The sequence below is a fragment of the Cyprinodon tularosa genome, unplaced genomic scaffold (assembly GCF_016077235.1).
Source record: "Cyprinodon tularosa strain WSP-4 unplaced genomic scaffold, ASM1607723v1 ctg1044, whole genome shotgun sequence".
NCBI lineage: Eukaryota > Metazoa > Chordata > Actinopteri > Cyprinodontiformes > Cyprinodontidae > Cyprinodon > Cyprinodon tularosa.
The window spans coordinates 17,491-33,101 of record NW_024037832.1 but is presented as its reverse complement, the minus strand read 5'-3'; the positions used below and the strand labels follow the sequence as shown (position 1 = coordinate 33,101).

The 15,611-nt window shown below is 38.8% G+C and overlaps 1 protein-coding gene across 1 annotated transcript in view; it reads left to right on the top strand.

The window, feature by feature from the left end:
* The window catches only part of bin2b (bridging integrator 2b), a 30,730-nt gene extending 15,459 nt beyond the window's left edge, over positions 1 to 15,271 (top strand). The window contains exons 5-12 of the mRNA XM_038283118.1: positions 336 to 431; positions 3,062 to 3,169; positions 3,247 to 3,332; positions 3,455 to 3,530; positions 3,615 to 3,697; positions 9,804 to 10,224; positions 10,462 to 10,554; positions 14,843 to 15,271. Of these exons, the coding sequence (XP_038139046.1) occupies positions 336 to 431; positions 3,062 to 3,169; positions 3,247 to 3,332; positions 3,455 to 3,530; positions 3,615 to 3,697; positions 9,804 to 10,224; positions 10,462 to 10,554; positions 14,843 to 14,896 (1,017 nt within the window). The 3' untranslated portion in view covers positions 14,897 to 15,271. The remainder of the gene's footprint in view (positions 1 to 335; positions 432 to 3,061; positions 3,170 to 3,246; positions 3,333 to 3,454; positions 3,531 to 3,614; positions 3,698 to 9,803; positions 10,225 to 10,461; positions 10,555 to 14,842) is intronic.
* Positions 15,272 to 15,611: the final 340 nt, after the last annotated feature.

The window sequence follows — 15,611 nt, the reverse complement described above, 5'->3', positions numbered from 1 at the left end:
CGATTGCGAGATCGCCAAAACGTCACAACGATGTAGAAAAAATAACGGGTATATTTATTATCTAAAGTCTACATGAAATCTATACCCTACACAGACTAATGAAATACTATCTGTAAAATTATCTATGTAAACAAACCTCATCACTTGAGAAGGTAGGTGATGCGGACGTCGTGGAAGACATTTTGTCCCGTAACGCTCGCCGTACCGTTGGGGGGGGGAGATGTTCATTTTGCTGCAGTCTGCAGTCTGACCGCTAGATGTCGCTAAAAGTTACACACTGTAGCTTTAAATGGTTGATTAATAAATTAGTTTTTTTGTTTCTTCCTGTGCCTCAGAGTGAGGATCTCCTCTGGAACGACTTTGAGGAGAAAATAAGTGACCAGCTGGTCCGCCCCATGGAGAACTACACCAGCCAGTTTCCTGAGGTCAAGGTAGGAGATTCATCTTTACTTGGATCTCATCCTGCACACTGATCTTTGGTTGTATTTAAAGGGGCCCATCACACTTAGCTGGTGGCAAGAATGATCTTTTATTTGTTCTACACCCATATGGCGTCACTGGCAGAGCGGTCCCCCGAACCTTAAAGGTCCCATATTATGCAAAATTCACTTGAAGCCTATGTTCTAAGTTCAGAAATGCAAAAAATGTTTGACCTCTCACTCGTTTCTCTCCCTTTTAGCTAATGTCAGCCCAATTCAGTTCATTTAATTTATATAGCACTAGTTTACAACACATTGATTAAATGTTTCAGTCAAGGAAAAACAGTTAATTGCATCCAGTCACTAACTTGCTCCTCCTGGATAAGCTTGTGGCGCCAAATTTAGTTCTTGCACTTAGTCGTTGACTCTTCAGCAATTCTGCACCGGGGGGGATTTACCATTAGGCAATATTAGGGCCCCAAGTTCCTGGGGTGAGGTGTTTACATGTATTGTTAATACAACTATTCCTTATTTGTGCACATTAATTATTTGTTTTTGATAAAACTCCTTTTGCTAAAAGGCAATCAGAACCCTTATAATATTAAGCGTGTCTCACTTTTATGATTCATGCAGCTATTATTTCATCAAAATAAAAAATGGAGAACAGAGAAGCAGATCATGGCTTGTCTACAGTGAAAAGAAGGACTGGGTTATTTAATTTTGCCTTTTTGGAAACACAGGAAGGAGCAATCAGCTAAGTGAGCTTAGTGCTTGGAAAAAATCTTTCATTCCTTTAGAGACGGCATGAAAAGTCAACTGAGTACAAAACATAGAGAGGAAAACAACAAGAAGAGATGGACATAGAACAAATAATGCATGCCTATTCTACTAAAATTTCTGTATCCTTAATAATAGGTCTGTTTTATGTGTTCTCAATTCAGAGGGCCCCCTGCCTGTCTTTGCTTAGGGCCCCAAATTTCCTAAATCCACCCCTGTCCGGCACATCAAGTATGCATGTAGCCACAGTGAACAGAAAAAACTTCCAGCAGAACCAGGCTCAGTGTGTGTGCCATCTTGTGAGGCCGACTTGAGTTCAAGGAGACAGAAGGGGACATATAGCAAGAAGCAGAGAGATAAAACTGTTAACTAGCTTCAAGGTTGCTTAAAAAGCTGTTTCAATATCATGCCCTTTATGACATCATAAGGGGAAATACCCACTCACCCCTATCTGAGCTCCAGTGTTGCCAACTTGGCGCTTTTGTTGCTACATTAAACTATTTTTTCAAGACTTCTCTAGCACCCGTTATTTGATAAAGAAATAAAGAGCAATCGATGAGATTCAGAATCTCCTGCAGCTGATTGACACAACAAAATGCTAATTAGGTGGAGCTGTCTTTTAGGACAGCCAAAAGTGACTTTTCTTGCTGAGGAGTTAGCAATACTGCTGAGCCTGTCTCTAGCAGGCACCATCTTTCTGCTCATCGACACAAAGCACACAAAGCAGCTGCATCTACCAAACAAGTCTCTTTTACTGCCTTTATCTGAGCTGCTGAAGACTCAGTAGATGGATTTTATTTTAGAAATGAAAATGTACCTGCAAAGGTTCTGGAGGTTTTGCAACGAGGAGGGCTTTCATAACATGGATGCTAACAAAGCAGGGTTAGACCTTAAACTGAAGAGTGCTTCAATTTTTGATGCTTGTACAAGTTTAGTTCTGACGCACGACTGAAGCATCTTTGCTGCTCCAGCTGCTCGGTCGAAAAGTGGGACTGATGTGCGTTGGGCGGAGCTAACCTATCCTTTTTATGTGATCAGTGGGTAAAACGTAGTTTCAATGTTTTCAAGTGAGAAAATCCTGAAAACTTCCTCAGTGCAGTCAGTTCGTCCAGATTACCATCCTGCCTTCAAATATTGTTTCTATGGGAGCCGCTCAGACACCCGTACACTGGCGGTGTTCTTTCAGTGGGAATCCCATTCAATAGCAGCCTCTGGCCCGGTCGCCTCTTCGTGGTTTGCTGCTACTGTTCACGGCGGCTGGAAGGGGTTTTCATGTAAATAATCCAAACTACAGGCACGAGGATAATAAAAGCGAACCTATTTTGCCGGCATGTTTCGACATTTTAGTTAATTTTGGCATTAATAAACTGTTTCAGAGGAGTGATCATAGCGCTCTGCATCAGCAGCGCTGTGTTTGTCTTCCTGTCAGCTCCCAGATCAGCTTCTCTGATTGGTTGATGTGACATGTCGAGCAGCAAAAGTTTAATTTTTTCCAACTCCAGCAGCTGCTGCTTCTAAAGCGTTTCGCATCAGATGCTCAGAATCTTATGAAGCGCTGCTCCAAACGTGCTGCAAGCACTTTTGCTGCGCCTTGATGCGCGTCAACCATTGACCCTGCATGTAAACTAGCTGCTTCTGCTGCTTTAGGTGTGAACGTAGCATAAGTGAACGCAAGAATAAACTTCAGTTTTTAACAGCTGGACTTTTTTATATTAAAAAATTTATTTATTTATTTATAACCCACAGATGGAACATTGGATTAATGTGATCTTTGATGTTCGGCTTGCTTCTCTCTGCTTCCAAATACTGTATTCTCGTTAAAGCAATAATTTTTTTTTTAACTCTTCTGTTGTTGTTTCTTTAAGGAACGAGTCGCAAAGCGGGGGCGAAAACTGGTGGACTACGACTCGGCTCGTCACCACCTGGAAGCTTTGCAGAGCGCAAAGAAAAAGGATGAAGCCAAAATCACAAAGGTGGAGAAACTCCATCTGCTGACAGCTGTAGTTTCAGGTTTTATTTCCGTAACCATCTTTCTAATCCCGTTTGTCAGGCTGAGGAGGAGTTCAACAAAGCCCAGAATGTCTTTGAAGAGATAAATAATGAGCTGCGGGAGGAGTTGCCTGTTCTCTATCAGAGGTATCAGCAGCAGAGACTCAAACCAGACTCAGATTAGGTGGAATTTATGTGACCAAAGTTGAGAAGACAGATAAGGTGTTTCATGGATGGAAGGGAATTTCAGCTGATTTCTTTCTCTGCAGTCGGATCGGTTGTTACGTTACTGTGTTCCAAAACATCTCAAACCTGCGAGATGTCTTTTATAAAGAAATGAGCGTGGTAAGAAATCCTGCACAACTGTTCTTCTGTTAAACATGGAAAGTTCTGGCAGGTTCTTTTGTAACGACCCTGTTCTTCTTCCAGCTAAACCGAGATCTTTACAATGTGATGAAGAAACTGGAGACGCAGCACTCGGGCAAAAATTTTATCGTCAAGGGTTTGGATAGGTATGTCGCTTTTTGTTTAATTCATGGCTACAGTTTCTTCATGCAACTGATAAATTTAAGTATTATAGGTATAGTGGAGGATGTTTGCAAAATTTTTGAAAAGATCCGCCCTCACCACTTGCAAAAAAATGCACATGCACAACCCTGTACCTGCTCCTGAGAGGGAACAGCTGTTAAACACGTGCAAGAGCATGCATGATCCCATTTTCGTGCATGTTTGTTTAAAAGTGGCCGTTTGCATCACTCATACTAGCTTACTTTCCAAAAGATCTGCAATTTTTCCACTATGTCAAACTTAAAATCCATAAGTGAACATAGGACGGCCTTACGTAAACATATCACCAGAATGATAGACAATTAGGTGTAGCACTTATTTTGATGATCCACCCGGAAAAAGAACATCCTCCACTATAGCTTTAATCTTCTGACTGGAAATGTTTTTTGGAGTGAACTATCCTGAGCCCTAACTTTGGGAGCCAAAGATGACGTTGATGGCACTGAGCGTTTTCGAAGCAATCGAACACTAATTAAGCTCCAACATTTGTAATGTTTTTATTTAGTGAGGGACCTGGGAAATAAATGTTAACAAATTTTTCCAGAATTTAAACAATTGTTGGGATTCCCTCCTATTAAATCCACTTTGAGCATCCCGTCATCCATCCAAATAAATGAAATTGGTTGTTAAGGTTGCTTCACCACAGGAATTCTGTTTGGTTCAATAATTGGATGCAACATGAGCAACAATGAGTCCAGTCATAAAAGCTCTTAACTGTTAATATTCAACTGTCTGTGCTGTTAGATCCACTCAGGAACAGCGAGTTCACCAGAAAACAAAGTAGGATTCATGGAGAGAAGAGTTTGGTGTGGAAGAGCTCAGATTTTAGCCTAAAGCCTCAGTGTGTAACATTTACTGCCATCTTGTGGTGCACTGCATGAATTACAACGGCTGCGAAGTGTGCTCTGGTGCCACGCTGGTAATAACTTCTACTGAAGCTGTGGTGTCATAAAAGTGACGATGTCAACACCTGTTGGATGAAGTGTCACCTGCTGGTATAACTTCTGTGAGGAATAACTGAAACTGATGGATGTTGCCACCGACCTCGTTAGGAAAAACTAACCGTCTGTGCTGGGGGGGGGCAAGACTAGTTGCTGGAATGCTGCCCTGAAATCTCTACGTCTGTTTTGAAGGCCCGCCCCCTCATCATTCGTCTCCGCGTAGTTATAGCTCCTTTTCTAAGTTACTCTCCACTTCCTTCTCACTGTGCAAGAGTACGTGGCCTGTTCCTCCATTTAAACAGTAGACTGCATGTAGAATGATCTGCAGCCGTCTTTTAATCCTCCACCGATGACACTTCTTCATATAGCGTAGCTCCCATTCAAAATTTCCCCACTTTCCTTGATGGGCCCTTGGCTGTTCCGTGGCTGGTAAATTCCTTTTTAAACATAAATCTTTGTACTAACATATTCTTTCTGTCATGATTTGTGGACATTAAGATCTAAAGAAAAGCGCCATCTCCTGGTCACACCCTGTAATTCAGTGAAAGGGTGGAGTCAGAGTAAATAACTATGCAAGAAGGGGTCACTCCAGTGGCTGGAAGTTGGCTGCCATTTGGTTGGCGTTTGACTTGGAAAGGCTGATTTATTCGCAGAAATGAGGTTGTCTGCCTGTGTCTCGCAGGGAACGCAAATGTGCCCCCACCCCTCCGCTCTGGCGCACCTCTGGACACTCTGCTGCACCTCTCCAAAACCGTACGTGACCACCAACGGGAGGCCTGCGATTGGTCAAATCTACATCCAATCTACACTATGCGTATTTCCTGTTGGTACCTTACCGACTTGTTTTGTTTGTATGACTGCCATTGTGGAAAAGCTAGATGCGTGAGAACGCTGTGACCCTTTTTCCACCTGGATGCCCGCTCTTTTTGGCCCTCATGTCCCTCCGTTGTCGCACAAACTTGCCCCCCACTTCGACAATGCCTCGGCCGAATCTAGACCCACACCTAGTTCCTGATTGTCCCTCTTGCGTTGTGGCGTGGAATAACACAGCGCTTTAATATTGGGCATAAGTCAAAAATATCTGTGACAAGCTCACTGCAACACACTGCTGCGAGAGGATAACCAGACCTTCAGGGCCATTTTGAATGGCTGCTACTTCACATTTTAAATATCAAAGGCTGACAAGTTTGTCACCTTTGGGCTACGGTTATCAAAGATGGCAACATACTCCATTGGGTGCCTCTAAAAATGCCTTATTTTGATGCGATTGTTGACGGGCTTTGACAGAACATATATTTATGAAAGCTAAACTGGATAATAAAGATAATTTTAGTTACACGCTGTCCTTTTAGCAGAGACCTTCTCCTCCGGCAGCAGTTAACGCCTGGACAAATGGTCCAATATTTCCCACAAACAAACTCTTAAACCTTGTAGACAGGCTTCCCAGAAGAGCTGAAGCTTCTTGCTACAAAGGGTGGACCAACCCTGCCTCAAGCTCATATGCAAGTCAAGGCAGGTGAGCGAATATTTTGGCAGTATGTCGTCACACAGAGACCGATACCTTAAATCACTGCTCACCATGATGGAATAGAGCTAAACGTATTGCTGTAGCAGGTCTCCTTCCAGTAACCACTGTTTCAAAGCATCTGAAATGTAATTACTATATCCCTCTGCTTCTGCAAGAGGCTCATTACAACAGGATCGTCTGAAACCATGAGACGTTTGTAAACCAGACAAGCTGTTTGTTTGTGGAGGAGATGTTTGCTGGGAAACGTGCAGTGACTGGTTTGGTGTGCTGGCTGCCCTCACTCTGCAGGACATGGTGACCATACATTAACCCTGAAGGGGATTCCTGAAGAACAGCAAAATGTTTCCCTCTTATCAGCGATTGTTTCTGAAGTTATTGCCCAAAATACACTGACAGGAAATAGTAGTTACTCCGTTAAAATGAGTTCATTCACTTTAGTAAATCCTTTAGTGATTGATCCATCTATTGATGCATTTTGTCGATTAATCTTAAAATAAATGCTTGCAGTACATACGTTTGGAAATTTAGTTTGCTTATTGTTGATGTAATTAGGATGTTCTTTCAGCAAATTAAGTTTTAGAGTCTGTGAGCCATTACACTAAAGGATAATTTGATATTCCTCAAAGTAGTTTCAGAGTATTTCCATGATCTATTAATTTACTTGATGTATGACTTGTAATGAAAAAGGAAAGACCGTTCTTGAAAAGAACAAATAAAGGACCAAGCCTTTAGAGCAGAGGTCACGGATTAGCGGATCGTGGTCCGGATCCGGATCCATCTACTGGCTAATCTGAACCCAACCTGATTTAAAACATTTATAAATCACAGTGTCTAACTTCACTTGCGCTGCTTCTCCTGTTAATACGGTAAAGCCCTCCGGAGCGTCCAGCACCAGGCTACATGTGATACAAATTAGCCAATGAGCTGCTGTCAGTCTGGGTTGCTGCTGCTGCTACTTTTAGACACAGCAGGCAAACCTGTGGCAAGCCGAGCGATGGGAAAGAAGGAGAAGATGATGAGAAAAAGAGAGCAGAGAAAGTGTGGACTGCTGGAAGAACTGCGGTGAACTGGTGAAAGAAAAGTGAAATGGTGCTCAAAGATGACCCTGAACATTTAGAGGATGTTTGGCTCAACCTGCTGCTGTGAAGCAGGATTCTCCACCATGAACAGAATCAAAAATAAATCTGGATCCAGGCTCAAAATTAGCTCCTTGATATGTGCTTGAGAATGGCTTAGTCTCCATTTAAACCCAGGTTTAAAGCCTTGCAGGGCAGCATAAAGCCCACTCCTCTCATTAAGACAGAAAAAAGAAAGAAACTAAACGAATGGTCAATTCAGGTGTTTTGTAAAATATTTAAATAAGGAAATTGAAAAAACACTTTAAAATGTAATTTTTTTTTTTTTTTTTTTGAAAATTCAATGTATAACATAAATGCATAAACACCTCAGTTTATTTCAGTGTTAAATTCCGTTTTAAAGTAAGAGATTATAATTAAAAATGTCTCCGGACCTTTACTGGTTGAGGATTTTCTTTATTCAGACCCCACTGATTTTTAATTAGTTACCCCTGTTATAGAGTAATAGTCTTTTATCAGAACATGTCGATAAACCCCTCATTAAGCACAAAGACCTAAAACAATCTAGGTCTTTCCTGAATCAAAGATAAAACTGAGTAGCTCTTATTATGAGGGTCTAAAATAAGTGCGGTAAGAGCTGAAGACGCGTCTCTGGAGACTTGAAATTGGCTCTTTTTCCCCCGTTTTTTTTATAGTTGAAGAAAAAAAAAATGAAGAAAAAAAACAGCATTCTTTAATATTCCAATTTCCTAAGTAGCCATATATCCTCCATCAATCGGTAAACACCCCCCCCCCCCCCCCACACACACACACACAACTTGAACAATCAGTTAAACAGATTCCTTCACTAACCCTAATGGAAGAACTGGTCCTCTGTTACAATGAATGAGTAGATCTCTCTATACTTGCAAACTCGTATACGTAAATGGAGGAGTTAGGAATTCCCCCTCAGTGGGAGGTTTTCTCTGCTCGGCCATGAGGTCAACTGATACCAACTAGATCAAATAGTGGAAGTATTTTATCAACTGAAGCCATGCTTTTGGTGGGATTGAAAGCAAAAGCCCTGAACGGAGACCCGGTCTTAACCTCTTACACCCTAAGGGGGTACAAATACATTCCTGCCTGACAAAAACACACAAAAGTAAATCACTTATAGCCTCACAGCTATTAGATTTAAGAAGAAACTTTTGGTATGTCTGTAAAGGTAAGATGTCATAGAATGGTTTTCTGGTGTCAGCACCATTGTAGCTTTGACCCTGCCTGAAATATTAGGGACAAAATACAAAATATTTTGCATTTTTTGAACCTCGCCAAAATTTTCTTTGAAATAAACATTGCAAAACACTACCAAAATATTATTTATAGCACAAAAAAGTAGTACAGACTTTTAAATCTAAATGTTGTGTAAAAATATACCAAATTTGGACTCAATCAGATGAATCATATTTATTTTAGAATGGTATTAGTGAGAAATTTCTTAGGCAGAGAGGCCATTTTGGCACATTTATCCAAAAATGTCACCAAACTGTGCCAAATGTGTTTTTTACATCAATACTAGGGGGTTTGTTAAAATTACGAGGTCACGTGGCAGCTGGACCCACCGGTGGGTCCGTAGGGTTCTAGGGGTTAAGCAAACGACATCCCATTAAAAAAACCTCTGTGAGGCTGTAGAAGGAAAAAATACCTTCACTGTTATTCAATGATGCAAAAACTGATCTTAAAGGTTTCTTGAAAAGACAATATTTGTCCTTTAACAGGTAAATAATATCTGTGGATAAATGATTTTTTTTCTCAAAATAAGTTCATTATATATTAGGTACTTTTTCTTATCCTAAATGATCTTTTTCCTTTGGCAATTAGTCTTTTACGACGGAGTATTAGGGCCAGGCTAGAGATTTGTTTTCTGTTTTGAGAATAAAGTCGTAGCATTACGAAAATAAAGTTGTATTTTATGACAATTCTTACAAGAAGCACTTTCTTCCCTAAAAAGAGCAATGTGGAGCATCATGTGAAGTTATGCTTCGGGTCTGGTTTGACCAATATGGAAATCTTTTAGCACCAGCATCAAACTGGGCAGGATGTCAAAGTGGACTCAGGTTGCTGATTGATGCAGCTGGTCGGCCATAATCAGCTGGTCGGAGCTCCAAGCTTTCTTTCTGAAACTAGTTGTTGAATGATGACTTCATTCTCATAATATTAAGACTTTATTCTTCTAAGACTACGACTTTATTCTGATAGTATTACAACTTTATTCTTGAAATAAAAAAATCTCTAGCCTGGCCCCAACACTCCGTCTTTCCTATCTCAAAACAAGGGAAAATACAGATATTTTAAAGAAAACATTTTAATCTACTGCAATTTTTGCACTGCATTAAAATGGTTACACAAGATGTCAATCCTGAGTTTGTAATTTCAAAGGGAGTTGGTTTTAATTTAATCTCATTTCTTATTTTTTGCTATATTTATTAATTATTACATACTAAGAGAATTTTCTTTTCTTTTCAAGCAACTCGGCTGGAAAGTCAAAGAAAAGAAAGTCGCTGGTCATCTCTAACCCCATCCCCTGCAACACAGCTTTCCCAGCTGATCACGTCTCCATTCATCCCTCGACCCAGAATGGCAAAGAGGCCGCTGCCACTAGAGTCGCCCAACAGTCTCCGAGCATTTCTGAAGAGAGCGCTGCAGCGGAGGAGTGCAGCATCCCATCTAAAAGCGTCAGCTCGTCAGACTCTGATCTCAGCCTCAGCAGCGTAAACACACCCAAGAGGCAGTCTGTGTGCGACAACGAGAACAGCAACGGCTCCACAGACCAACATGAGCCGTTACCTGCGAAGGAGCAGGACGACGCGGAAACGTCGGACAATCCGGAAACGTCAGAGGCTGCAGACGACACGAGTTCCCAGAATCCACCTGGCTTCCTTTGTGAGGTGCTTATCACTGCTTTCCAGTGGCAGTATTCTATACAAGTCAAATAATAATAATTGTCAGTCTTTCAGCTTTTTACCAAAAATCTTTAGGAACCTGAATTCTTGGTTCTTTCATACTGAGTTTGGTTTAGGAATCAATGCCAGTTTTAGCGTTAGAAGGTTTTAAATAGAAAATCTCTCAGATTTGAACATTATCAGAAAAGGATTAAATAAAACTGCACTTCTTTTTAAACCCAGGAGGTGGCAGCAGAGAGCAATGAAGAGGCTGATGGAGGCCAGCTACAGTCTGAACAGGGAGACGACATCCCAGTGCCTGCTGACACCCAAGAGGTTCACTTTTTACACTTTTATTTATTTTACTTGCAACCAAGTGAGAAAATTCTGTGTTTTGACCTTTAAGGCCAGGATCTCGCTGTGCTCTCTTTTTGTTTTTTTGTTTTTTTTTTAAGGACTAAAATGGGATTTGGAATTTTATTAAGGCTATTAAATAGTTAAAAATGACTGGTAGTCAATGCAAAGTCTTTATTAAGGAATTAAAATGAGAATGGGTGGGTTTGTGTATCTTGCCTTACATCACGCTGCTGGTCACACAGGAGATGACGCCCTTCCTGTAAACTGCTGACCCAGCAAAATATTTCAGGCCCACATGTCATGGAGACTTTTTTTCTTCTTCTGTCTAAATCATGTTTGCTTGTTATCATAAAATAAAAAATATATATATATTCTATATTCAGTTTCTATTTAAAAAATATTCTGTTTGACATCATTGGAGAGAAAGCGGCTGGATTATTTCCAAGTTACAGGGCCTGGGAAATATTTTCATTTATTTTTTTTTTTTTCCTTCCACTCTACTTTTATATGCTAAAGATATGAAAGGTTCAGAATATAAGGAGTGAATTTTGTTCAAACATTGTTACAAGCAAAATTTATATTTTCCTAAATAGTATGGGTTGTCCAAATGTTAATCTTTGCAAAGCCTTATAATTGTTGTTTTTTTCTTATTCTTGCAAAAAATGTTTACAGATTTAAAGTTTTGAATCTTTTTTAGATTTCTGTTTTACAGATTTAGTTTTTTGCAAATTTCTATCTTTTTAAAGGCCTTTTACAGATTACATTCTCTTCACTTAAAGTCGTATTGAAAAAATATTTAAATGTCAAATCATTCTGGTTTAAACATGTATATAAATGGACTCTTTCGATATTGTCCCAAAATGTAGAAAATCTCTGTTTTAGGAAAAGATCCTGTCCTAAAATCTGTGGGTTTTTTTCCTTATCTTATGCAGGCCAGTTAGTTACCGTATACGTCAGCCTGAACACCTAAATTCGGCCAATCATATATCAACGGTCATCTGTCAATCAAATTTATTTGGTCATAGCATCTTGATTCATATGTCGCAGCTAATATACGCAACGGTTGAAATAAGGAATCAGACTCCTTTCCTTTCCCATTGAGTTCCGTCCCAGTGTTCACAGGGATGGACGTCTGTGTCTTCAGCAGGCGTAGAGCTAACAGAACTGGCAGCGTTGCGAGGCAAGGGCTCAAACATGTACGGCTGGAAGCCTTCTACACCAAACCAAGCTTCTGCCGCCCTGGCGTCCTCTCCCACAACATCTTCGTCCCCGCTTTCCTCCTCTAAATAAAAAATGGATGACTGAGGAGACTCATCCACGACCTCCGACACTAAACTCTCCTCCTCTTGCATGTTTCCTCTGTCCATAGCGTTCCTTGACAGTGTCGTTTCTAAGTCACCAATTTAGTGCTACTTGGTCCCAATAGAATTTCCCATTGGGAACCTACTGGCACTAAGTTTGAAAACGGTTTGAAAACGGTTGGAACAGCCGCTTCCCTTTGACTTTAAGCCCAAATGAATACCTGCTATTGTTTATAATGTCGACGCAGACCAATAGAAATGCTTCTCATTCCAACCAAAAGCTTGCACCCAGAATTGAAGAGAATGTGATCTGGAAAGCGCAATGTGAAAGGAATAAAATCCATTATGAGGTTTGCAGAGGCATAACTGTAGCAAACTTCAGTATGTCTGAAACAATCAGATTAATCGTGATTAATTGATTGTCGAAATAATCGTCAACTAATTAATTATTCGATAACGGGAGTGAAGAGACTCTAAAACATGCCTTTAATGGACAGAGACCCTCTTAGAGCAGTTATTACACCAAAATTGTAAGAAAAACATTTGGTAAACATTTTGAATTGAAGATATATATATATATATATATATATATATAGATATAGATATAGATATAGATATAGATATAGATATATATATATATATATATATATATATATATATATATATATATATATATATATCTATCTATATATCTCTATAGATATATATATCTATATATCTCTATAGATATATATATCTATATATATCTATAGATATATATATCTATATATATCTATATATATCTATAGATATAGATATATATATCTATATCTATATCTATACATATAGATATATAAAAAAACTTTTCATCTGTCAATATGCTCTACCCAGAACTGTTCTAGGGGAAAAGTTTTAATTTCACCTGGTTCACCTCCGATTATTGATTGATTAATCGAAAAAAATTGACTTATCGATTTGCAAAAAAATGTTTAATCGCAGCCCTAAACTTTTACAGTTAAACACTTAAACAGTTTTAATTCTAATAATAGCTAGCTTAGCTGGTTGTTAAACCATGGAGAGATCATTGGAGGATGTTGGGTTATTTATCCTCCTTGACATCACTCAGCAGAAAGTGTTCATTTAACAAGGTCTCACAATCTTGGATCAATCAAAGTCTTTTTGATCTCCTGTTTAGCTTTAAGATAAACTAAGCAGGAGATGATTGGAGAGATTCTGCCGAAAGATAAATGCAATAATAGAAACACCAGGAAAAGCTGCTGAAGTGGTGATAATCCATGTTTATACATGTTTATACAATCTCCACTTAAACCATACTTTCCATAAAACTTATGGAAATTACTTCACTTTCAAGTTTGTTTGCTGAAACAGAATTTTTTTTCCTCCTTTTTAAGGAAAACAATGCATTTTTGTTTCCTCTTTTTTTTCTACTTCCTGATTTTATTTTTTATTTGCCTAAACCTAAAAAAAAAAAAAAAAGGTCAATTTAATATAAAATTACAATTTAAAGAAAGAAAAACACCCCTCTTTCTCTATGAGGCGCTTTGTTGGCTGATCTGTCTGATTTTTGCAACAATGCAACTGTTTCCCACTGTATTTATTTGGAATGAGGCAGAGCTGCATTGACAAACAATTTTCTGTGTTTCTCTAAAAGAATAGATTTTGACCCAACAGCCTCCTGCTGCAGAATAATATTCATTTGGAGGGATAATCAGGTCAGTCACCCTGGGCCCAGGGCCGTTTGGGGGCCTAGAACCATTTCCTCCAACTTTATCTTTTTTGTCCAAAGGAACTCTTTTTCAAAAAGGGAAACTTGTATATAATATCTATTCATCGCACACAGACTGATGTATCTGAACTGTTTTAAGTTACATTACTTTTATAACTGACAGCTAATGAAAACAACAAATTCGATAACTCAGAAAATTGGACCATCTATTAAAGGTATAAAGTAATGCTATATGTCTGCAATCAAGTCGATATAATCCGAGCATTCGTTCTAATAGTGTTTTTATTGTCCTTTTTGAGGCTAAATAAAACCCCAGTATTTAGTGAGATGAGAGGACATAAACAGATGGGGCGCCATCTGCTGGGAGTGCAGCAGAACTACCAGGAAGGACATGTTCATGTCGGTAAACTTTGCAGTAACATCTGAAAGCTTCCTGATCTTTTAGTTTATTGAGCTGTTAGACTGTTTACCCAATGCAACTCCAGTTTTACAGTTTTATCCCTCAAACATCTTCTTGCACCTCTTTACACCTAATAATCTTGGACTCTCCTTTTTCTTCTCAACTATCCTTGGAGTTCCACGCCTGTTTGCCTCCATTACTGCGGTTTGATGGCCAGTTGTTAACTTGCGCGGTGATGCTGCGTGCAACGATTGCTATATTTCTGTTGTCACTTTTTGGTTAATACACCAACTTTAAAATGTCAAAGTGGGACATTTTTTAAGTGATATCATTGCTGCCGCCATCAGGTTTAGAGGAAAGCTGCTAGCTTCAAAGGTGGTGAATGTTAGTTATACCAGATGTCTTCTAATTTTCTGAGATTGTGAATTTTGAGTTTTCAGCTACAATAATCAAAATATAACACACAAAATAATACTTTATATAAATATATCAGGCTGCGTGTCATGAATGCATATAATTTTTTTTTTAATAGAGTTGCTATAAATCTTTTTTTTATTATATTCTAATTTAATTAGTTATATACTTAAATGGTATTCTCAAAAATATGCCATTATAGAAGCACTGTGGTATCATATATGACATGATACCGACAATTCAAAACCCAAATCTCCTCAAAATTTGAGACTTTGCTTTAATGTTCATCATAAAGTGTTTTTTTCTAATTATGTTTTGTGGTATTTAAGAGTTGAATAGAGAAACAAAGTGTTTATACCCGGCCCTGTATTCTGTAAATGGAATTTTATAAGGGTTTTCTATCTTTTTACTGTTTGTGTCTCACAGCTGGACGACCTCACCGAGGGAAACCAGGCAGGAGAGCTGGAAGCAGCACCATGAAAAACTCATCCCGCCGTGAGAATGAGAGTGTAGAAATCGTCGCTTGTCAGCCTGTAATGTTCTTTTCTGCAGCGTTTGCCAGGTCACACATCCAATCTCGCACACGGAGGGAGAGATCCCAGATGTTTTGGGTGTAGAAGCTGTAAAAAAACAGATGAGCATAAATCCCTCAAGGTTTTCCTACATGCTATGATGATGATGCAACCTGTGGAACAAACAAGACTGAGCTGAAGAATGTCATACAAGTGTTTGGAAAAGTTACAGTATTTTGATTTGTTTTTACATTTCTTTTTCAATGAGCCACTGTGAAACAATCTTTTTAAGCTGTGTTTTTAATGTCTTCTAAAAAGAATCTCAATAAAGTTCTAAATAAAATAAAAAAAAATGATCGTCTTTGGTTTTATTATTTATTATCAGCATCCTTTTTTAACCAGGAATTACTCAATGAGATTTAAACCCAAAGATTTATATACTTACAATAAGAATTATACAGACTGAAACTTTTTGCACTGAAATAATATAAAAACCTGCTCTGGAAAGGCATCAACAGTATGACTGTTGTGAAATAATGCATCTAATATTTAAAACGCAAAGAATATTTAAAGCTCCCCAGTCATGGAGTAAAGTATAGATCAGTTTAAGTCTTGTAGCACTTTAGTTTTAATTAATAAGAATGTGTTTGTTTTTTCTCATCACAATATTTAATGGCATGTTA